General features: G+C 46.5%; 1 protein-coding gene across 1 annotated transcript in view; it reads left to right on the forward strand.

Moving 5' to 3' along the window:
• LOC138514686 (cilia- and flagella-associated protein 54-like) overlaps positions 1-25,596 on the forward strand; it is a 655,241-nt gene that overhangs the window by 157,199 nt on the left and 472,446 nt on the right. Inside the window, exon 3 of the mRNA XM_069630102.1 lies at positions 19,214-19,322. Within this exon, the coding sequence (XP_069486203.1) occupies positions 19,214-19,322 (109 nt within the window). The remainder of the gene's footprint in view (positions 1-19,213; positions 19,323-25,596) is intronic.

Consider the following 25,596-nt stretch of genomic DNA (forward strand, 5'->3'; position numbering starts at 1 on the left):
GTAATAAAATCAAATATATCAAATATTCCTCTGAAAATTAAAATCAAATTTGGAAAAGGCATGCTGCCCAAATACACTAGATGGAGGAAACGTGCATTGGAGGAGCTATAATGCCACATTTTTCCAACTGCCCCAATCCAACATATGTAGGGAGAGTAAAAAATGGAGTACCTTTAAATGGTGCTGTGAAGTAATCACATAGAGTTCTGTGGCTGCTATGCAGTGCGTGGACTAAAAAAGGAGGAATGGCGTGCTGGACGCTGCACCTGGAGCTGAAAAGAGCAGCAAGCGTCTGCCTAAGCAAAGAAATGTTCAAAATTAGAGAAAGATTAGAAAATTGGCATAACTAGTGCCTAATATGGAGAAAGGATGGAAGGTCAGACAATGGCTGACTGCCAGGGCAATGGTTTACCTTACATACGGGAGCCAGTCAACAGTACGGAGCTCCGACTGCCTGTGTCAGTTCGGAAAGGAGCTGTGCGGCATTGCAGGGCTATGTGGTGCTGAGCATGCGCTTTATTTCGTGTGCTAATCAAGCGCGCATGCGCTGTGGGGCTCTGCAAGGTCGGCGTCTAGGTCGCCTGGCAACGTGTATGCGGAAGTATACCGTCATAAGTGCCGTCGCTAGAGTTCTAAAATCGGCTACTTGCATTGTAGATGGTTCCGTGCATGCCGCTACGGGGAGTGACCGGCAAGGAACAATCCTGATGGGAGGAGTGTGCGCCAAAACCTTCGTTCAGTTGTGGCGCCAGGCTTGGCGCATATAAATCATGGTAAACGAGGCAGTTAGGGATAAGAGACAAGGAAGGGGCGGGTGGTTACTCACAAAATGGCTATACAGTAAAAAGTCCCTGTATTTAGTTAGCTGTCAAGTGCCGCCCATATACACTAAATGGAGTGGAGGATGTGTAAAACTCCTGTAGATAGGCGGAATGGGGAATGTAAAAAAGCACTCATTGGATATTGAGCATTGAGATTGAATATTTTATAATTGGTTCTGGGGCTGTGCTTCATTCAGGCCTTTTGTAATGGCCTGAAGTTTATACATCCACCACGATTCTTTGAAGTTCAAGGAGTTGGTGAGGTTGCTGGTGTTGTATACTTTGTCAGCAACCCACCATGTGAAACTGTCCGAGTTGTGTTGGTATTCAAGGAAGTGTGGTACCAGGGGTGCTGTGATATTTTTGCACCGAATGCGGGACCGGTGTTCTCCAATTCTCTTGTGAACCGGTCTCGATGTTTGCCCCACATATCTGAGTCCGCAAGGGCATTCAATGATGTAGATCACATTGCTAGATTTGCAATTGGAGAAGTGCCTCAATCTCCATTCCTTAGCTCCGATGTTGAAGGACGTCATTTTCTTGGTCTGTTTACATACAGTACAATTGCCACACGGATGGTGGCCATTGATTTCTCTGAGATTCCATAAGGTAGATCTCGTGCTGTTTTTGTTCATCCTAGCATGGGTAAGCATATCCTTAAGGTTCTTAGATCTTCGCAAGGCCATTCTTGGTATCGGTTCTTTCGGCAAGCTGAGCTGAATAAGTGGCCAGAATTTTCTTATGAGACCTTTGAGCTTGGTTGTATTCGGACCGAATGTGGTGACACAGGCCATAATATTGTCTTCTTGGTTGCTGTGAATTTTGGGTGTGAGTAAGGCTTCGCGGGGTGTGAACCTGGCTCTCTTCATGGTATCTCTGAGTAGTTTTTTAAGATAACCTCTGGTTTTCAACTTGTCTTCTAATGCAGACGCGTTTGTTTTAAATTCTGCAATGTCTGTGCAGTTTCTACGTACTCGTAGAAACTGTCCATATGGGAGGTTGTCTCTTAGATTGCGTGGATGGTTGCTTTTGTAGTGAAGGATTGTATTCCGATCAGTTTCCTTTTTGAACATAGTACATTCCAATTGATTATTCTTAGGTTTGATGGTCAAGTCGAGGAAGTTGATGCTGGAATTGCTGCTGTTAATGGTAAATTTTATTTCTTCCGTACAGTTATTGATCCAGTCAAAAAAATGTGTCAAGTTATCCTTCTCTCCTTTCCAAATATAGATAATATCATCAATGTACCTATGCCAAAGTATTATATTGTCCAGGAATGGGTTGCGTGTATTCAGTACATTATTGTATTCATATTCTGCCATAAAGATGATGGCCATGCTGGGGGCGAATGCCGCCCCCATGGCTGTGCCTCGGATTTGCAAGTAAAATGTGTCCTCAAATTGAAAAAAGTTATTAGTGAGTGCCAGTTCCAATAGCTCAGCTAGAAAGTTGGTGGGGACTCTGGTTTGCGACATATGATGCGTAAGATGATGTCTAATGCATTCAATCGCTGAATCTTGTGGAATGCTGGTATAGAGGCTGTTTATGTCCATGGTGACTAATATGTCTTCAGAAGGGTTGAAAGGTTGATGCTCAAAAGTATTGATAGTTGCCATGGTATCTCGCAGATAAGTGGGTGTTTTTTGGCTCGGGTTTCAGGAAGAAATCAATGAATTTACCAATTGGTTCCAGTATCGAGCCACACCCAGACACTATAGGTCGGCCGGGTGGTGTGATCCGGTTTTTATGCAATTTGGGGAGGGCATAAAAGGCGGGGATTCGCCCTTGCGAGTTATTCAAAAATATTTCCTCCTTCTCAGATATCCAATTATTGGACAAGGCAAATTCTGTGGTTTCTTTGATTTTCATTTTTATTTCTGCAGTAGGGTCTTTTCGTAGTTTTTTGTAGTTGTCCTCTTCATTGAGGAGCAGTAGCACCATTTGTTTATATTGATCTCTACTTTGCACTACTACTCCACTTCCCTTATCTGCTGCTTTAATGACAATAGAGTTATTGTCTGCCAGTTGTTTAAGTGCTTTCTGTTCTCCTTGGTGGGTGAGTCAGCTGTTTAGAAGGCGGGTGACACCCGCCAAAAGCGTGTGAGTTGAGAGCTATGGTTTTGGTAACATTCAACCTCAACCTTAAGAAACAGATATTATACTTATGTATAGTAAGATGTGCAGTGCGGGACATTCACCATAAAGCCAGAGCTCTCAACCATTTGTGTCACAAAGGCAGGTGAAACAACCAATTTTGTTTTTGGCGGGTGAGGGCCCATTGAAAAGAATGGGCATGCAGGAGGCTTGGCGGAGTCAGCTCTTTGAGGCGGGTGACACCCGCCAAAAGCGTGTGAGTTGAGAGCTATGATAAAGCACTGGTGGCACACTACATCAATGCAGGGTACTTAATTCAACTTGATGTCAGCACAAAGGGCGTTCTGCGTAGACTGGCACAGACTGGCACCTCCCAGGCGCGTTGATGCTGACGTGCCTGTCAGGAAAGGAAATGGGACCCCCAGGGTCTACAAAAACTGATGGGAACTGGACCCCCAGGGTCTACAAAAACTGATGGGAACTGTAGTTCATTAAGCTAGTTATAATGCAGGAAGTGTTTCAGGAGGAATACACACAGCGGGATGAAAATACAGAGGTAAAAATCAGGATACTATCAAGGCAATCGGTTTCAGGCACTCCACACAATTTAAAACAAGATATTACAATTTTAAAATAATTCGTATTTCGGCGAAACAATAATGTCAAAAATAAATGTGGCTAAAATCTATAAGTAGTGGCACATGAATTGCTTTGAAACTGCTCTAACGCGAAGTCGGGAACCAGCTGCTTTATATATGCATACTGGCACCTCCCAGGATCCCAAGGACTACAAAACTGATGGGAATTGGAGTTCCTTAAGCTAGTTACAACGTGGGAAGTGTTTCAGGCGGAATACATACAGCGGGATGAAAATACCGAGGTACAAATCGGGATACTATCCAGGCAATCGATTTCAGGCACTGCACACAATTTAAAATACAATATTACAATTTTAAATTAATTCATATTTCGGCACAACAATAATGCTAAAAATATATGTTGTGTCAGCTTCTAAAGAATAATTGCAAGAAACAAGATTCCTTTCCCCAACCTTGCCTTTACCTCTCTGTATTCTGCCAGCCAGGATATTTTTCCCGGAAGCTTTGTTGTCAGTCTCTCTTAGCTTCAGGCAATGCTTGCACACTCTTGGCTTGGGAAATGCTGGTGTTCTATTATGCTTATTGTCCATTATTTATTTATTTCTTTATTTCTTTCTATGTAATATACATATAGCCACACTGGCTTTGTATATGCAATTTATCGCACACATACATTAAACAATTTAAACAAAAAGCTGAAAAATTCAACCAGATCATGTGTCTAAAATCAAAACACTCAAGCAAAATACACAGGGATAAAATACAATTATAAATAGGAAAACTACTATTTAATATAATATCTTAAAACAGTCAATTATTATATTCTAAGATAATTCATCTAAAATGTTCATGTGTTTGGAAGAGAATTTCACAATAAAATAAATAAAATTACTGTTGTGACCTTCCATCCACAATTTCCACATTGTACATATATCTGTTTTGTTTATGACGTTATTAAAAGATTTAACATATCCATATCTAATCAGATTGAGACTCTCACAATGAAACAAGATATGCTCCACAGATTCAATCACATCAACCCCACATAATCGACACATTCGCTCAGATCCGGCCAATCCCATCATTGCGCCCTTTGTTTCCAAGACCTGGCTAACATTGAACTTCAATAACAGATATTCTCTGATAATAGAGCTCTCAGGATATGCGCACACATAGTTCGGGATTGATTTACGTGTCATTTGATGCTCTATGTACAGGCCACTATTTACGTTGCTTGATAATCTGACAAGATTCATCTCATAGCTATATTCCTCTGTACTTTACATTTTAGCCAGTGTTTGCGTGAGCTCGTTGATACACCATTCCCTCGATCAATACAATTTCCAAACCATGCCTTATGAATACGGTACATCAACCCCAAGCAACCCATAAGTTGAAAGTTATCAAGCTTTATGAAATCACAAATGCAATCAGCTACAATTGTGCCATTTTCCAAATGCAGCATCTTCTCATAACTCATTACCACTTTACCGATAAAAAACTACAGATGTGCCAAATAGATTAAATTTGAGTCTTAAAAATTCAACTGATAATGTCTTTGGCATGCGAACAAGATCCTCAGGATTTTTGCCACAAATTTATTTAGCTCATTCGTAAGTTTGTGACCCATACTTCTACTCTGTAAGTAAGAACAGGTTCAATATTTGCAGCATATAGCAGTATGGTCTTCATGGAGCAACCACCGTTTCTTCCAATAAATGTACTAAGGGTGTGCACAGTGGTCAAACATCTCTTCTTAGTTTCTTCCTAATGTACTTTCCAATTGAGCTTATCATCCACAATGACTCCCAGATATTTGTAGGTGTTGACACATTCAACTTCGGATACATTAATCTTCCACTTATATCTGTTGTCATCGAGTTTATTCTTGCTAGTTAGTGCCATAATCTTTGTTTTAGAAACAGTGACACGTAGTCCATTTTGTTCGGCATAAGCACCAAGAGCCCCTAGCATGATTTGCAGACCCCTCGGGGTATGATCTAATAAAAGAAGGTCATCAGATTCCAAAAAGGCAGCCGACACGGAATAGACGTGCCGACAGCTGCTCCTTTACCCCAGTAAAGCTAAAGGTGGCTTCCATCACACCTGATGGCTACAAACTGCAGGAAATTGCAGTATTGCAGCAGAGGTCCCCCGCAGCACAAATGAACAAGTGGGAAGGCAACTTCCAGAACGGGACACACCCAGCAGCGTAGGAGGCCGGGATAGTATCAGCGGCTCGGTGCGGCAGACCCCGTTCCCCACAACGAGAAGGGCGGAGGGGCTGACACCCAGCGAGAAGGGAGTGAGGCGAGGGAGAGCCCCACGGAACAGACCAAGATGGGGCGCGGTAGGGAACAGAGTACCTGCTGCCTTCTGCTGCGGGCAGCAACCAGCCCGGAGAGGACATTCCCACGTCGTGAGAGCGGAGACACAAAAGGAGTGGAGGAACGACGTCCTGAGGCTGCAGGGGGGAGGAGTGCCGAGCCGGACCCCATTGCTGTTCGCCCCTTGAGCGGTGGAATAGAGAAAGCAGAGCAGCAGCTTATCCCAGGTCTGGACGGGGGGTAGTCCTATGCGAGTTAGACCCGTGGATCCCCACTGAGGCGCATGGACGAGCCGGCAGCCGGTGGCCTATGCACCCCGGGCCAAGGACCAGGAGAAGCGCTGCACCTCCGATGGTAGAGGAGAAGCCACAGAGACGCGGGGGACCTGCAGCCCAGCCGAAGCAGTGGGCGAGAGCACTGGCATCATACGCCACGCTTGCCACCAGAGGAAAGTTGCAGAGCACAGGCCCTGTGGCCCAAGCCCAGCCGGAGGCGCAGCGGCAGGCGTACAGGCGATGAGAGAAGCGTTGACGGACTGGAAGCAAAGCAAATAAGGAGAGGGGTTTGAAATGGGAAGAGCAGATGCAGAACTAGGAGGAGCCCAGACCGCTGGAAGAAGGGAGACTCGTCCAAGGCAGAGAGCATACAGCACGGTAGAGAGAACTGAAGCGGAGGCCTGAAAAGGCGGGGAAAAGGTCAATTGCCAGCATACTCGGGCTTCAATGGCGGAGGGCGCATAGCCAAAAGGCCCCATAGCACCATGCAAGAATTTAAGGAAAATTAGGGCGAATTGAAGAAGGGGGCAAACAGGAACAACCCAGAAGGAGGAGGGAAGAAGAGGCCCCCCAGCAATGACTGATGGAAAGACAAATAGACTTGGGACGGCACAAGTAGACCCAGGCATGGCAGCACACAGACGCACAGGACTGTAAACCCCCCCTCGCCCCCTGAGCCCAAGAGGGGGATGGAAGCAACCACGACCGATATGGGAGAAGCGAACACTCAAGGGCAGCCCCAGAGAGGGAGGGAGATGTCACCCATCCAACACAGCACGGGGAGATAGCACGGGGGAACCCCAGAGAGGGGAGATATCCCACACCAAGTCAGGCGAGCAGGAGTGTGCATATCCCCATGGCCCATAGGGCAAACAAGAAAATACAGAGGACAAGGCAGGGGAGCGCCCAGGCGCAAGGCGAATATCAGACTATGGGCCACGGAAGGCGAGAACGGCCTCATCAAAGAGAAGAGGAAGAGGGGGATCGCCTAACGGTGGAGGAGGGAGCCCTAATGATGGAAAGTGCGCAGTTAGCTAGTCGAACCGGACCCTTGCTCGAATACCAGCCCCACACTCACAAAGTTTGAGCTTGACCCCCGGTACATGCCCTACAACTCCCAATGTCAACCAAGACGAATGGCAGACAGTGAAGGGAGGCCGACCGGCAGGAGACACCCCGGGCACGCTCACAACCATGTGGCCGGCACTGGAACCAAGAGACCAGGTCAAAGGGGGAATGGACCGAGCAAGGGACCGGAGAGACACAGAGGAGGAGGAAGGCAGTATCCTGATAACGAAACAGGACTTCAGAGGCGAGATGCTCTTAGTCCAGACCTTCTAAGAACAGTTTCAGCTGATGAGAACAGATCTCAATTCAGCACTATGGGAAATGAGACAGGAGCTGGGACAACTAGGGGAACAAACTGATATCCTGAAAAGGGGCCTACAGGAAGCGGAGATGGAGACTACGGACAAAAGTGAGGCGATAGAGTGCCTGAACACAGCAACACATAACCTGGAGTTACAACTGGAGGACCTAGAGAATAGTTGAAGTAGAGTTAACATAAGGATAAATCTACTGCCGAAAACAATACCGGACAAGGAGCTGAGAGAAGAAGTGCAAAAAATCTTTGCTGCCCTCTTGGGGCGGTGGGGGTTGGTAGAACCCCAAATCAGTGGAACTGGATCGGATTCACAGAGTAGGGCAGCTCAACAGAGATGTTCTAGCAGCTTTCGCGAGGTACGGGCAAAAGGAGGCAGTTCTAAGGGCGGCCAGGCAGCAGGAGCTGGTGATATACAAAGGCCAAGAAATAGCATTATTGCAGGACCTGGCGAGTAGTACTCTGACTAAAAGAAGTCTCATGAGAGAACTGGCCAAAGGAGACATCAAGTACAGGTGGACGTTTCCATTTGGTCTGCTGTTTGAGTACGATGGAATCCAGAAATGGGTCACCTCCCCACAAGTAGCGGCAAAACACCATAGTGGCGGTAAGGGACGAAGGGGGACAGAGACTCCCCAGAACGGAGGAAATACAGGAACGTCTTGCCAGATACTATAAGCTCCTGTATACATCGCAGAACCTGCAAGCAGACTTCCTGCGGACCATACCACTACCCACAGTCCCCATAGAGGAACAAGAGCGCTTAGGGCAGAACATTACGACAGAAGTAGTACACAGGATGATTGTGGGTCTGTCCCGGAACAAGGCCCCGGGCCCTGATGGTTATACAGCTGCCTTTTATAAGACCTATGCTCATATATTAAGCCCTCATCTAGCGCAGCTGTTCAATACATTTAAAACCTCAAGCCCAAAAAAGACCTCTAAGAGTGGTCCTCATACAGGCCCATCACGCTTATTAACATGGACCTGAAAATCTGCACAAAAATCCTGGCGAAAAGTCTGAAAGCACTGCTTCCCACGCTGGTACACCCAGACCAGGCGGGTTTTGTGCTAGGCAGACAAACGGCAGACAATATAAGGAGAGTGGCGCACTTATTGGGAAAAGCCCAGAAAATGGCCACTCCTGTTGTTTTATTAGCAAGTGATGGAGAAAATGGGCCTGGGGGGGGGGTTCTTAAAATGGTTCAAGCTAATTACAGAAACCCTAAGGTGGGCTTGCCAGTGAATGACTCCATGTCTCAGTTAGTTGATCTGGGTAGAGGCACTAAGCAGTGGTGCCCACTTTCTCCCCTCCTCTAAGCACTATATTTTGACCCCTTACTTCAGGCAATAAGGGAGGAGGAGAAGATACGGGGGATCCCCTTCGGAGTGGTGCAGCACAAAGCAGCGGCATTTGCTGACAACATGCTACTATCCCTCACGAACCCCAAGGACTTGATAGAAGCATGTAGGAACCTATTGGCCAGATTTGGGGAAGTATCGGGCCTGAAAATTAACCTGGGCAAATCTGAACTGATGAACATAACGGTGGGGAAGGAGACCGCCAGGGAGCTGAAAACATTATCCCCATTCCAGTGGAGCCCAGCCAGGATCAAATAATTGGGGGTCAAAATCACTCTGCCCTTATCAGAGTGGTATACAGCAAACTATCCACCCACACTAAGGGCAATCGGGTAGGATTACCAGAGATGGATGATCGAAGGGTCTCATGGATGGGCAGGATGGCAGCAGTAAAAATTATCTTGCTACCAACTTTGCTCTACCTGTTTCAGGCGATCCCCTTGTGAGTGCCCCAGGAGTTTTTCAGGGAATTAGGGAAGGCAACTAGGGAATTTGTTTGGGAGGGAAAGAGAGCACGGATAAGCCGTAAGCTCCTGATGACACCGAGAGGGAGGGGAGGATTGGCATTTCCCAACTTCGAACAGTATCACGAGGCAGCTTTACTGCAGGTAATGAGGGAATGGTTCTCCCAAGGGGAAGCCAAACAATGGACGCAAATGGATAGGGCGGTGGCGCAGCACGATCTAGCGGAGGTCCTATGGTTCCCAGGGCAGAGCGGCCCAAACACTTATATATGAGCGCAATCACCAAAGCACTGGCAAACATCTGGGACAAAGTGGTGCAGAAGAAGGGGATCGCGACCTTTCCCTCCCCATTCACCCCGATAGTCAACAACAAGGAGTTCACACTGGGTTTGGAGGGGGGTGCATTTATGGGTTGGAGCAAGGGGGATGTAGGAAAATTAGAGACATGTTCATGGGGAATAGAGCAGACACCTTCCAGGAATGCAAACAGGACTTCGGAGTTGGGGAAGGGGAGAGACATAGGTATTTGCAAATAAGGCACTGGGTTATGAGCGGATCAATCAAACAAGCTGCCACTCGCCAGCTGACTACATTTGAGAAATAGCTGGTGACGAATGACAGGGCCAAGGTCCTTATATTAGGGATATACAGGGGAAGGGGAGGAGGGGGTAATTGTTTAACCTGTTGTTAATAAAATAAAAAGAGAAGTTTAAAAAAAAAAGCCAATTGATCATTTGTACTCCCACTTTGACCGGATGGACGTTCAGGTTATCAAACACTGCTGCTAGGTCAGCAAGATAGAGATTAAGCAGGGTTGCTGTGACTATGCATCCCTACTTAACACCTCTACTTGTAGGGAACGTTTTGGACAGCTTTCCCTGACCATCGCGGCGCATTCTTACACTGGTACCTTTGTGCAGTTATGCTATGTTACTGCTTTTTGTAGAGTGCACGGTCGCCCGAAGACATCATGGCGCTAAAGGGGAGAAAACTGCTGAGCCAGGGGGGCACCGGAGCAGGGTAAAATAACATTTTAAAATAAGTACGTTTTCAAGGCCTTACGGAAAGCCAAATTGTTCGAGCACAGTTTTAAAGCAGGGGGCAGACTGTTCCAGAGCTGGGCAGGTGTAATAGATAAGGCCCGCCTTCCCACCCAATAACGGCGGAAGGGGGAACGCATAGGAGACCAGCTGAGCCCGACCGCAACAGACGGTTAGGAACATAATGTTCACATTTTGTGCATAGGTACTCAGCACCCTGTTAGTGCAGAGCCCGGTGCACGATACAGAGGGACTTGAACTGGATACGTTGTGCCACCGGAAGCCAGTAAAAGGTACGCAACACAGGAGATATGAGAACCATAAGGGGTCCCTGTTGCCACCCTAGCGGCTAGATTCTGGAGACGCTGTAATCTGGCAATCTGATGCAGTAACATCAACATGGATAAAAGGCCACACAGTGTATTCCACGCTATGAGTTTATTCCACGATCTATTCCTCGTTACAGTGTCGAATGCGGAACTAAAGTCAATGAATGCAGCATAAACTGACACCTTGCATCTGTTCCGAGCATATTCGACTTCCGATGTGAGGAGCAGAAGGTTGTGAGTTGTTTCCGCATTTTTTCTGAAGCCAATTTGGTAAGGGGAAAGTATGCCTTTCTCGGCTATACATTAATTAATTAGGTTCTACTGGAAGGACTTCAGCAAAAATGTTGGCAGGTATATCTAGCATAGCCAACATACGGTAATGAGCAGGATTAGTCCAACAACCCTTCTTGTGGACTGGGAGAATATGGCTCCCTCTCTAGGATATAAGCAACACTCCACTTTCGCCAATGTGATTGAATAAGAGGTACAGCGTTTCAGCCCACATAATGGGGGACTTTTTTATCAAGTTGTTGCAGGTCCAGTCCGGGCCAGCAGCACGAGAATTACGCAGCTGCTCAATAATAATGGTAAGATCCACTAGAGAGACTTTACATGCCAGGTAAAACGTGGAAAGGTCACCTCGGGGTCCACACGGGTTGAGGACCCCAATTTAGCAGAAATGTGTGTGGCCGAAACCTCTTTATGGACGCTATTAATAGGCAGGCCCTTTTTAGATTACGTTGATCACATTCCATATGCCTGTGTTGTTACCATTTTGGTATGGCCAGCAAGTTGTTGCCACTTTTCTTTGTCACAGTGCCACCTGTGTTGTCTTACCCATTGTAGGTGCCTTTCCCCGGCTTACTACGTGTGAGAGAAAATAAAATAGCCGACACAACCCCTTGTCGGGGAAAGAGGCACTGAGACCCGGCTGCAAGAGTTCAAAGGATAGTTTATTTCTCCAGCTAGGAAATAACCCAAAAAACCCCTCCAGCCCCTCATTACATCACACTTATATTTATATTAATTAAAGTAACTCTAACAAAAAATGCTAAATGGACCCGATTGGCCAGGCGGTGTGGTGCTGTAGGTCTGGGTGGCATCTCTTCCTCCTGGTTGGCTGAGTGGCTGACGAGATGACGGACGTCAAACATCTTGTGCTCCACGCAGGTCAGGGTCCGGTCACTGTGGTCACTACCTAAGCTAATATGTTACACACTAAATAACAAATCATTTAAAACAGTTTATGCTACTTGTCACATTTCTACATAAGTCACACACAATGATTATTGTCAGTACAATTGGGTCATTCGTGGCTTTAATTGGAGGCCTTGACCTTATTGTGCATGTAGAAGAATCAGGCGGTGTTTCGCATCTTTTCCTAGGTTTCAAAACTCATTAGTACAAATAAAAACATATATAGTAGTAAAAATGCTTAAGGTTAGTAAGGAGTGTATTGGGTGGGTTTCGCAGCACAGGTGAGGGTCTGGCACTTGAAATAAATACCTTACAGGGGGTGCAGGGTCAGGATGGCAATAAATTGTTCTAATGGGGGTGGGTGGCTTGCACGTTTATGAGGACGAATCGAGCAGTAAGTGCTTAGCTCATCCTGGTTCACATGCCGGTTCTCAGGTGACCAGTGATCTCAGAGGAAGAAAACTGTAGCATATTGATTGTTGCAACTTTCTCCAGCTTCAGCGTGAGAATGGAAGCGCAGAGCTTTCCTTTGCAGGGGGAGTGCAAGGGTGGGGGCCAGCCAGCTGCCTGCGCGGCTTGTGTGTGTGTGTCTCTGTCCTTGGCTACTGCGGTGGAAGGGAAGCTGAGCATTGCTGGACTATCGCAGTGAGGCCTGTTTATCCAAGATGGAGTAGAAAGGGGGCACAAAAGATGGATGCCCCGTGTCCTGCTCAGTAGTCCCATCTATGCAGCAGTCAACCGTGGTTAACTTTACATAAGGGCAAGGGGCAATCCCACTACCGGAGGCACGTGGTCCAAGCCTTGTACTGAGGAGTGTACGACGCGAGGGGGCCTGAGGACCCCTCGCTCCCATACACCATCTACAAAAGTGATGTTTTTCTTGTTTGATTGCATCAGACGTTTCTACACCTTTAATCTGGCCTGATGGAGTGGGAAGTATCTGCGCAATGCTAACTCGAGGTTATTTTTGGCGTTGCTGATTCTTTTGTCATGGTTCTGCCTTTTCATCCTAGACTCCCTATTCCATCGCGCATCTACGTTTTTGTAATTTCTACGTTGTTGGACTGCTTCTTTAACTCGTGGTTAGAAAGTCTGTAATCATATCTGTTTTTTCACATATCAGACTATTAGAAAACGTACTGATAAATACAGGAAACATCATCACAACAATACGCTTAGCTTTAGCAGTATTATTTGTATTCCATAATATACGATTCTGCTGCACATTTAGATACCTTACCTCTATATAAAGTACACCACCACAGACTTACACCATGCATATTTAGAGATATTTGTGACCACCCACCGAAATCTATGCATGATTGGACTGTAAATGTTGTTTTGCACTACTTAAGAACATAATTCCCAATGTCAGCTTGTGCCACACCAAGATGGAACGTGTATGTTAGCATGTGCCACACTTAGTTGGATCTCTTAACTTTAGCCTACGTCGTATCTAGACAGAAATTTGAATGTTAGCATGTGCCACAATTAGTTGGATTTCTTAACTTTAGCCTACGTCGCATCTAGACAGAAATTTGAATGTTAGCCTGCGCCACATTTAGCTGGATTTCTTAACTTTAGCCTACGTCACATCTAGACAGAACATTTTAATGTTAGCATGTGCCACACCTAGTTGGACTTCTTAACTGAAGCCTACGTCACACTTGGTCAGATTTCCTAGCTCAGGCCTGCCATGCATGTAGATAGGTTTGTGAATGTTAGCACAGGCCACACCCAGACGGAACTTGAATGTTAGAATGTGCCACAATTAGAACTGAGAACACTATCCTGCCCCATATCTAGACAATTATCGGGAAGGTTTAGCGAATGCCACACTTAGACGGAATATGTAGATTAGCAAATTCTACACTTAGACAGAACTGTGAATGTTAGCTTGATAAATGTCATATAACCCACTAACCAGTATAAGCTCAAACTCTCTGCATACGTATCTCTCTCAAAAACTCACACAACCATCTCTCGCACAACAAGCCGCACGCACTTCACCACACCGCAACAACACATATGCCGCACCTACAGCACACCCTGACTGACCCCGATACTCGCACCAAAGCTCAGCACCCGCTGTCTACCGAGTTGAAGCTGCCAACAGCAAACCAACACTCTGACTATCCTACTCCCTCTTCACCTTACTAACCCATCCCAGCTTCTCGCTTACAGATCCGCCAGAGTGCCTAGGGACCAAATTCCGTTGGTGACGGTGCGCTATATAAGTACTTTAACATAACATAACATAAATGTTGCCATTTAGATCATAGGTGCCGTGGGTGCCACTGCCAGTTTCAACATTCATTAGAACGCACAACGGTAAATAGTCACTTTCATCATGTTCCAAAATGACTATCTCTAAAATGAACTCTAATGCTACTGTGTTAGGAAAGATGTAGTCAATAGTAGAAGCACTGCAACCACTCACTCACGTCTAGGCCTTATGTGCGTCTCCTGGCCAATGGCCATTCAATTCTATCAGACGATGAGATTGTAACAGTACTGTCCAGTCGCTGCCCATTTTTGTAAGTGGAAGACATGTCAATGGGGCACAAACACACAGATTGAACAGGTCCTCATCACCAATTTCTATTTCAGAGTTAAAATCCCCCACAATCCACAATGGTTGGTCATGGTCAAGTGTGGTCAGAAAATGTGCCACTGTTGCTATATTTTGTTTAGTGGCTACCACGTTACGGTGGGGCAGGGGGTCATATAAATGAATACGATGCATGACGAAGTCCAGTATCTATATTTACTGTCTGGACCATTTGGGTGGACCCGGACAAATTGCGACTGTGCCAAGGGTGACGTACTGTCATAAGTAGATGACCCTTGGGACGCCCAATATGTCCCTTTGTAGCTGCTACATGTGCAGTACTCGTATTATCAAACTCACATTGATCGACCATCCATGTTTCCTGCAGGGCAATAATTGTGAAGGTATCCACCCTCTACTGATAGGTGTGCGAATCCTTGAGTATTCTATGAACACATGATATCAGGTCAGTGTCTTAATTTAGCAGAAGGGTTTTTAAACACTTTAGGTAACCACTGCCAGTTACCATCCCCTGCATCAATTGCTGCTTTGTTAATTTGGGGCCCAATCCCGGGAGCTTAATTATTCATCTGTGTCGCACTGTGCTCATCGGACAAAGGCTTGCTCCATACCTTATTGGGTGCGTTGTTCACCTTTGTGGGTTTACGTACACTTAAAGGGTTAGGATATTTATACAGTGACATCTTTACTATTCTACATGTGTAACCCAGTCTTAATAGCTCAGTCTCAAACGACGTGATATAATCAAGAGTAGCAGGAGCTACAAACCAGATATTAGAGACAGGCCATGCAACATCTACTAATTGATCCACTATCTTTATGTCATGAGTAGTAATTACTCGTAAGGCAATCACTGTTTGTAGGATGTGTAGTACAGCTGGACGATTCAAAGGCAGATGGTAGTCAGATGGTAGTACCGTCTGTATTTGAAGTGCACTGAATTCATCACAAGCATTGACTAGGGTATTTTCAACTGCTAGTTGCTGAAGAATAATTGCAAGCAGCAACCTTCCTTTCCCCAACCTTGCCTTTGCCTCGTTGTATTCTGCCAGCCAGGATTATTTACCCAGAAGCTTTGTTGTCAGTCTCTCTTGGCTAGAGGCAATGCTTGCACACTCTTGGCTTGGGAAATGCTGGTGTTCTATTATGCTTATTACAATGCTTGCACCATTTCTTGGCTTTGGGAAAGGCTAGTTTCACTCCTGATTGGAGAAACACTTTTTTCACTCTTGGCTTGGGCAATGCTTGCTCTTTACAACTTGTAATGGTTATGTTAAGACACTTAGCTTTTATTGTTAGATTTGTTTAACTGCTTTAGTATAGATTCAGAGGTCATCCTTCCTCTCAGAATTATTATTGAGCACACACGACCATTCCTTTATGTGTTTTCAACAAGATGAATGTTCTATAAGGAAGTTTCACCGCCTTTCGTACTTACGCAAGTGAAATAAATAATATTCGCTTATGCTTGAGTGCTACATTTCAAGTGCTCCTTTGTTTAGTGTTGGGGAGATGTATCATTGTCATGCTTCATCCCCTCTCTTAGTGAGACCCCGCCAGCAATTTTTTTCTGGACTTTTGGACCTTTTTCTTTCAATCCTGAATGAGAGGAGCCTTTCTCCACTCATTCATTCTGTCATGCCCTCCATCCGACCCACCAGTGATCCCAGTTCCCCCTCGGCCCGGATTCACCCCCCACTTACCCTCCGGGGCTCACTTTGGCGGTCCAGACCGGCTCACACACAGCTACAGCAGCAGCTTCACGCTACTACTCCACAGTCACGACTGCAACCATTTCTTCATTGGCAGCTGCCGTGGAGATTAAGCCATCAAAAGATCAGGTTCGCTTCTTTGAATCGTGCTGCTGGCGCTATCCGATCGCGTGACCTAAACTTGCGGCCATGTGACCGGAACTCGCGATCACATGACCTGGATTCACGATCACGTGATCAGGAATCAAACGGTACTTAAGCAGTGGAGTACTTCAGTACCGCGCTTCACAGCTGTTTTCTCGGAGACCCTGTTTGGCCTGCGTTTTGTCACCTTGTGTTTCGTTTGATCTTGGACCCGGCTAACTTCTCTTGGAACTCTTTTGGATCACGTTATATCTGTGCTTTTGGCTTGGACTGATACTCTTGGCTCTTGACCTCGGACCGTTGTCACGGACTTCTCTTTGGATCCCGCTCTTCATTGTTTCGTCAGCTTGGACTGCTACACTTGGCTCTAGACCCTGGATTGTTGTCACGGACTTCTTGTGGATTACCCCTCTCCAAAGGATCTGGAACACTGTATGAACTACGCCTCATCACCACCCTTACCTGCAATTTGGTTCAGTCCGGCTTACTAGTCTTCTTCAGGTGGGGTCTGGTGTGACTACCAGTAAGTACCTCCTTCCCGGGACCATTTGCCATCTTGAGCCCCGGAATCCCTTCTGCTAACAATTCCTGGTAAGATCCTTCCTGTTTATTGGTTACCGGTGCTTTACCCTGCTTGCTTGGTACTTAACACTGCTTTCCTTTACAGCCTCCGTGGGGCTTCCAGTACTTTGCGGTCCCGGATTCTTCTCCACCTGTGGCCTCAAAGGTTGTATAGGGAGTGAATTTATCATTCTTCCTGTGCGGCACTTGGGGACGGAGGTCTCACATATCTGCACGACATTCAAGTTATAACACATTCTTGTGGGCTCTGTCTTTTGAAACTCCATTCTTTGTATTCTACCTGTACTATGGAGTCTGTCTGCTCCATAGCTCTTAAAGGCATCTGTGTTTTTACTACTGCAGCAGACAGTTCCTTATGGGCAGTGTTGCTGGGGACCCTTTGGGTCCTCCATTAACATTATTTTTCTATATCCTCGAGTAACTACAGTTCTCCAGGATAGATACTTAGTATCTCTCCCAAAACTCTATAGTATGAGAGATTGGCGCACACCACCTTCAGTGGAGTTCCAAAAGGATACCTAGTATCCCCCTTCTCTCTGATCCTGTGACATTTTAGTCACATAGACAATCTCCTAGTTATGGCTGGTGGCAGTGGACGTGTTGTAGCAACTAGTGTGTCTTTTTTATACCGCAGGCTATGTCCATAGCCCTGATAGTGCACAATAGGGGTGCCCAAATACCAACTTGGGGCCGTCCTTCTTTTTTCGCCATTGCTAGCGTGGTTGTTCTTTGTTAGCCTGTGTTCTACCATTCTGGGAGGGGGCAGTCAGTGGGTGTGTTTTGCCTTTGACGAGAACCCTTGGGTATCCCTCCCTAGGCTCCACAATGTCTGGGTAGACAGAAAGTGGGGGAGGAGTCTTCCACCCCCCTGTCCTTTGTCTGCCAGAGTGCCCTAATAGGACCAGCTCCCACAGGGGGTCTGGCTGTCCCGATTGGACAGCAAACACCCCTTTCTGTAAAAGTGTGGGCTGGAACTGTGTAAAATGTGAGGCTTCTGGAATGAAAGGCAAGTCGACCACTGGAGGCTCAAGCAACCGAAGAATGAGACAACCAGAGATGCCTGCAGACACTTTGCAACACCATGAAACGACCACTGCTTACCTGATTCCAAGAAGTCACTCCAGGGAGTGGGAGTGCACCTAGAAGTGTCCAGGGTCACCCCCTCTACCTCCGACTCAAGCCGCTGCTTGTGTCCCTTCATTGAGTCCTTAATAGGTCTCCCTTGTTAGTTGTTAACTTGATGCTCGTATAACTTAAGAGCATCAAGACTGTCAAGACGTATTTAGGGCAAGTCATCAGAATTCACTTGTAAAGAGGAAGGCGGTTTACTTGAGTCAACATTTATAGATTCCCTTTCACTGTACCTTTGGGAGAAAGGGGGATTATTTTTTTTTATTTGAAATGCCCAGACCCAAGGGTATCACTGTGTTTTGTACAGTAAATCGACAGGAGAGAAAAGTACAGCAACAGTATAGGAATAGGATGGACAATAACCTATTACTTATCAAAACAACCAGGTCTTGACTCGTTTTTTGAAGGAAGACAATGATTGTTTGTTTCTGGTGTGAGTGGGCAGACTTCAGATTGTTATCCTTATAGGTTTCAAATGGTATTTCTTTCCTTGGGTTTTTCACAGACATTATATTAGCTGTGCCCACATCCACAGGTTTAATATGTGGTTCTTGTACACCATAGAGAAAATATGCCATTACTTGTTTTGGCAGCTTTAAAAGGTTCTCCCCTTTTAAGGATAAATACCATGTCTCATCCCATGAGATCGCCTCATTACCCTGGGCCTTGTCTCCTTCCAGGGGATCCTCCCAGGGTACACCACTCCCAATCTCAGGATCAGAAAGCATCTGCCTTTCCCTGGCCACCTGGGAGGAGACTTTAGGGGGGTTTTAGTGAGGGATCCGTAAGATTCATCACACTAGCCGATATATGAGAGTCAATAGGATTAGATAATTTGCCTTACAGTGCGTCATATTGTAACTGGCTTCCACCAGAGTGCACAACCTGTCTCTGCTTACAATGACCTGTACAATCTGAGTTCAGCAAAAGAAATCAGTTATTGCAAATATACTAGGATCAGTAGTTGGAATTAACATGAATAGTGATAATCTGTTAGTTAACTAAAAGATTATAGTGGACCTATTGTGGCTGTTATGCCACCACTTGTGCCTTGCAGACTGGCATTTTCCAAGTGCTGCAGGCTTGCTGGAATATGTTGCTTAGTTATGAAGGATTATTGCTATGTTCACTGTAGCTAGTTAGAAAAGAAGAAATCGATAACCAATATTTGTTTGCTTTTCAGCCGCAATTGAAAGCCAGATGTTATTAGCAGGCAACCCTGAAATGTTAACAACTTTTGATACCTTCTGGAATGCTATTGACCTTACTCAAAGAACTGATCAACACTTTGGGTAAGAAGACATATATATATTTATATGTATTCATGGAGGTCTGATATAAAAGCTTTGCATTTGTGAAATAACTACGTTCGGTTTCTGTAGCCGCTTATGATGTTCAGTCTTTGTACCCACCCACATTCCTTGATGAAGTGTAATAGCATTTTGGAGCGTGGCTAGGGTTTGGGGTAAAGACAGTTGCTGCAGTGAGAGGATTCTGACCATATGTCTCTTGGTGAGGGGTGATATATGTTAGGAAAGATTTCTCTTTTGGCAACTTTCCCTCCATAGTTACCATGAACCCTGAATCGTTTTTTAACCTGTTCTAGCATTTTGAGGGGAAGCAAAGCCTTTAGCCTCACTTCCTCTACACTTTGCTAATTTGCTATGGAAAAACTGATCATTCCTTCAGACTATCAGCACCGGGAAACTGTGTTTGCCTTTTTATCATTTGCATTTTGTCAACTTTTTCACATTACACACTTTTGTATCACCCTAGCCTTCTACACTTGGGATTTTTGGGTACTTTTATATGTGCATAAATACAAGCTTTGTGACCAATAAATTGCATTGTGAAACGTTGGCCTTTTCCCCACTATTCAGGATTCTCAAACTTAGATGTGTTTTATCCTGCTTTTAAAATTGCTTTATGCAAGCCGCTCGGTGGCTTTGCCTCCTAGCAAAGCACTTGTCTACCGAACCTCTCTACCACTTTCTAAGCGCGTCGTCTCGTCCAATTTCCAACTTGTCTCATCTCGCTTGTCTTGTCTGCTTGCACCCTGCCCTGCGGCTTTCCCTAGTGTTCTCCCCGACCCCTTCCCTTTCTCTTCTCTCCCTACCTACTCTATGCTGCTCTCTGTCTCTCCTATCTTTTCTAACTGCTTCTCTGTCGACTATCCTGCTCTCCTCACTAAATCTGCTAGGAAGAAGTTTAAAAAGGACATCCTGATCTCCAACCCATGCCTCTCTATCGCTGACACCTATACCAGTGCCTCATCCAGCTAAACCTTCACCGACATACATTTTGTCGTTCCCTCGCCAGACCTATGGACCCTACATATTGTCTCTGTGCTCTCTCCCTTCTCTTCCTCTCCCATTAATGGTGACACCTGGTGGGGGGCCCTCCTGGCATGAATGGCACCGTCTTGGTCAATGGCCCTCAGGCCACACTCCTCTCTTTGATGCATGCTTCCCGCGCCTCATCAATTTCCTTTCAATTTCCTTTCTTCTCCTGCTATCTCCTCTCTCCCCTCCATGGCTTCCTCGCCTCCCCTTGATGTCCCCTTCTTGCCTAGCTTACCCTCTCCTCCTTCCTCTTCTGCCCCCCCTCGGGCTTCTGCACCTCTGCAGGGCGTACCTCTGATCTGTACCCCTCCCCGGAAGTCTTTCAAGGATGGCAACCTTCTCCATATTGCCACTCTAAACTCTTGCTCAGCTGTCAAACACTCGTCTGACATCTGCTGCCTCCTGGAGGACCTTGACCACGATGTCCTCGGTCTCACCGAGACATGTTTCACAGCCAGCTTTGTCACAAGCTTTGACACTCTCCTCCCTGAAGGCTACAACATACTCTCTACGCCCAGATCCAACCGTTCCGGAGGGGGTGTAGCCCTGATCTTCCCTGAGTGGATTTGTGTGTCTTTCATTCCTACGCAGGCCGACTCCTCTTTCAAATGCCTCATCTGCAGGCTCTCTCTCTTTCCTGGACATTCCCTTACTGTGGCTACCATCTATCGGCCACCTGGTCAGATCTCCTCCTTCCTCTCTGAGTGAGCGGACCGCTCCTCTTCCCTCCTGATCTCAACCATGCAACTCCTCCTTCTTGGAGACTTCAACATCAAGCTGGATGCTTCCTGTCCTCCCACTGAACTCTCTCGTGACCTTTGTGACTCTCTCTCACTCTCTATTCTTGCCTCTGGCCCGACCCACTCTGCAGGGCACACTCTGGATGCTCTGATCTCTTCAGACCTTCCCCTCTCGATCCCTCTCACCAATCCTCTCTCCTGGAGTGATCACTTTCTCCTTTTCTCCCATCTCACCCTCTCTACCCCTCAGGCCAAGCCAATTCCATCACTGCCACCTACCTTCTCAGTTATCCGACCCATGAAGCATGTGTCAATTGAGGCTATCGGCGCCACTTTCTCACCTCCCCTCCCCATTTGGCTGACTCATGACCTGACACAGCCCTTTCCATGCTCCGCTGTACTATATCTGATACTCACGATGTTCTTGCCTGTGTCTTGAGGATCCGCTTGAATCCCAATGCCAAGTGCAACTCTTGGTACGACTCAGACCTCGCCACCCTTAAATGCAAGTGCAGGGTGGCTGAGATGAAATTGCGTGCTTCCAGTATATCCTCTGACAAACTGGCCTGCCGTCTGCTCCAACGGCAATATCGGCCCTCTGTCCACATTAAGAAGAGAGCCAACATCCAAGCCTGCGTCTCTGCTGCATCTAACAACTCGGCCAAACTCTTTAAAATCTGCAAGGGGATGGCCAATCCTGCCACAGTCTCTACCTCTCCTGTCACCTCCCAGGCCCTCTGCACGGCCCTGGCTTCTCACTTTATCTCTAAAACTCAGGACATCCTGTCCTCTCTCTCTTCCTCTCTTCCTCTCTTCCTCCCCCCTCTACTCCCTGCTCTTCCTCTGGCCCTTCTTCTTTGGCCACCTCTCCTCCCCCTTCTCTGCCTTTCCCCTGTTCTCCCCAGACAAGGTTTCTAGACAAGTCCGATCTATGAAAGTCTCGTCAAAACAGGTTCATCTCTGTTCCTCCAAAACCATCAAGGACCACATTGACACCCTGGCTCCTGCTCTGGCAGTACCCTTTGGGAACACCACACACAATTAAGACTACAAGTGACAGTACAAATTCACTTTTGGTACAAGCCTGTACTACACAGTAAAGTGGTAGCGACGGCTGTGTAGCCAGACTTATCTCAAGAGCAAGTGAGCAGTATCAGATAGTTACACAAAGGACAGCAATTACTATGATTCAAACAAACACTGACTCAAGGTTTCCAAGTAAAAGAATATACATTTATTTACTCTTTAGTTATATAACATTTCACTAAAGCAAAGCAGTTTAAAAATCACACTCTTAATACACCACACCACTCCCAATAAGTTCCAGACAAGTTAAGCTCACAAAATGAAGTGGGAGCAAAATGGCACTCTGTTATTTAAAAAAGGAGGGAAAGACAAAGTTAGGCAGAAATTATACCACACCAGGGCAATTGAGCAAGAGGAACTGCAGTGATAGAATCAGGGAAAAAAGGCTTAGGGCCAAAGTCACTAGGTCAAAAGTCTTTTGCTCAAGATCACACGGTTCAGGGTAGTTTGCGGTAAAGTTCGTGCCACGAGTTCTGAACGAAGTTGGTCAGCAGAAAAGTTAGTTCAAAGAAAAGAGAAGGACAAGCCCTTCACAGTACCTTAAAACGGAGAGGAGGCTGTAGCTGAGGCGGACGTTCCTGGTAGTTCCTGCAGGCTCATGGTTCCTGTAGCGACTGTCGGACTGACAAGAAGTAGGAAGACTGTAGGGTCCTGCACTACCCAGGGAATAAACCAGCAACAGAGCGAAACAACAAATAAAAGGTGTGCTCCTTAAAACCCAAGCAGGGTCCGACCTTCCTGGCTATCCGGCCCACTGTAGCTCTGTACAGCGAATTCGACCAAAGGAGGGGTCCTGGCTTGAAGTCTGGATGAACTGGTTGGTCAGCTGAAGGGAAGAAGATTCATGGAGGATTCTCTCTGTCGTCGGATTCTGAAGATTCGGACCTGCAGCAGGGCTTCAACGGGCGGTCCAGTCCTCTTCTGTCAGCTCCTAGTCGTTTCTTTCGTTCCAGTGGTGACTCTGCCTTTCCAGTCCCATAGACCTGCTTTTTATGCAGTTTTCCCTGATTCACACAGCCTGGCTGTCAATCACACAGCAGGGTGGCTGTCCTGGCAAGGACATTCACCCAGCCATTCAAACAGGAGTGCGACTTGGGTTACCAAGGGAACCCATGGCAGGGGTCCTAAGACCATTCCCTCACATCCTGCCTACCCAGACTTTAAGGCGCCTTAAGGGGGGCTTGTGTGCAGAAGCCTGCAAAAAGAGGGTGAACAAAGGAACCAAACCTGGTTTGGCATGCAGAGTAAAACACGAGAAAGACTTTTACAAAAAGAAATGGTGAATAAACCCAGCCGGAGCCAAAATAAAATATATTTGGTCAAGCAGGTTTATGTTTGAGGCTAATAAAATAGCCTAAAACAATACCATGGTTATTTAAGATAACCGCGGTATGAAAAATAGGGTAGTTACCACTGCCACCAGCCAAGTCTTGATAAAAAGGGAGCGAAACAGTGCTCCAAGAGAAACAGACAAGAATTAACCCTTTCCAATAATCCATGTAAGATGGGGTGTACTGGGTCTGTAGTTGAAAGAGTCTACATAAAGTTAATTGCAACTTTACATGTTTCTGGGAGACAGTAGTCAGTTCCAGAAACATTGAGTCAGTGGGAAGTCTAAAAGACAACCTTGTGTCACTGCACTGATGGTGCTGTGTAACACACACAAAAAATGATGCCCATGGAGTAGGTGAGGCTCCAGAGCCCAAGATCACACAATTGGTAAAAACACACACAGCTAAACACATGTAAGAGTGGGAAAAAGGCTCACACTCTTACCAGGTGAAAAAAATAAACCCTAGAAATACAGCAAAGCTGCTGCGGGACTCAGTAGGTAAGGGAAATTAGCCATTTTGGAGAATTCTCCTTAACACTCCTTTCCTGGGCAAACTCCTAGAAAAGCTGGCCATCTCCCAGCTTAATCTTCACTCTGAATCTGTTGGTTGTCTCTAAGACCATCAGTCTGGCTTCAGAGCTACCAGAGGCACGGAAACTGCTCTCCTGAACATCCTTAAAGTCCTGCTCTCCAACCTCGATCCCAACACCTCCTCTGTCCTCATCCTACTTGATCTCTCTTCTGCCTTTGACACGGTCCACCATACCATCCTGCTCAACCGTCTCTGTGATAACCTGGGTATCATTGATCATGCCGTGGCTTGGCTGACCTCCTTCTTCTCCGATCAACCCTCCCAGGACAAATTCCGGTCCTTCCTCTCCTCTATCTTTATCTCTACCTGTGGTATTCCCCAGGATTCTAACCTCTCGCCTGGCTCCCCAACCAATACCTGGCTCTTCTTGCCCACATCATTGCCGCGCTCTACCCCAACTTTCAGTGCTATGCGGATGACACTCAGCTCATTTTCAGGCTCCCTTCAGCCACCTCTTCTCCTTCTCTCATCTCTGACTGTCTGTCCGCCATCCAGGAGTGGTGTGCCGCCAATGATCTCTGCCTTAATGCCAGTAAGACTGAGATTCTTCTCATCGGCACAACTGCTCCCTCCTTTCCTGTCGCTCTCTGCCTGGCCTCTCTCGGCGCTCTTCCTACTGCCACCTGTGAGGCTAAAAACCTCGGGGTCATATTCGACTCCACGCTTTCCTTCTCTCCTCACATCTCTGATGTCTCTAAGAAGTCAAACTACCAGCTGCACCTCCTCAGAGGTAGTCTTCCTTTCCTCTGCTTCCCCCAGAAGCTCACTGTCTACAGAGCTCTGGTTCTCTCTAGGCTGGACTACTGCAACAGCCTCTTTCTAAATCGGCCTGCCTCTACTCTCCGTCCTCTGCAACTCATCCAAAACAGGACTGCAAGACTTGTCCTTGTCCTCAAGCCCAGGGATCATATCTCTCCAGGACTGAAATCTCTGCACTGGCTCCCAGTTGCGGCAAGGATTAAGTTTAAAAACCTCTGTATTGACCAGAAGGCCTTTTGGGGTCTGGAACCTCAATACCTTCAACTCTCTCTTCCTAAATATCTTCCTCTTCAAGCTCTTCGTTCATCTGCCTCCAACTCCCTTAGGGTTAGTCGCTTCTCCAGGCAGCGAGTTGGTGGTAGATCTCTTTCTTCTGCTGGGGATTCCTTCTGGAATAGCCTCCCTGTCTCACTGAAACTTGAGGATAACCATGTCCGGTTCCGGTTGCACCTCAAGACCTTCCTCTTTGCTTCTGCTTTCTCTCCTTCTCTCCCCTGCTGATCTCCTGGCTGAATCTGAAACTGCACTGGTTACCTGGCTACCTTATGATCTCGGGAACAGGTCCCCTCCCAACCAGTTTTGCACTCTGACTGTTTCTGTATCCCCACAGCCCCTACCAGCACTTGACACCCGATGTCTGCACCTACCCTTGCACTTGCCACCAGCTGGCTGCACTTTTATTTACTGTCCCTATTTATTGTCTTATTTATCTTT

Source organism: Ambystoma mexicanum, chromosome 12 (assembly GCF_040938575.1).
Source record: "Ambystoma mexicanum isolate Mex_15411 chromosome 12, UKY_AmexF1_1, whole genome shotgun sequence".
Taxonomy (NCBI): domain Eukaryota; kingdom Metazoa; phylum Chordata; class Amphibia; order Caudata; family Ambystomatidae; genus Ambystoma; species Ambystoma mexicanum.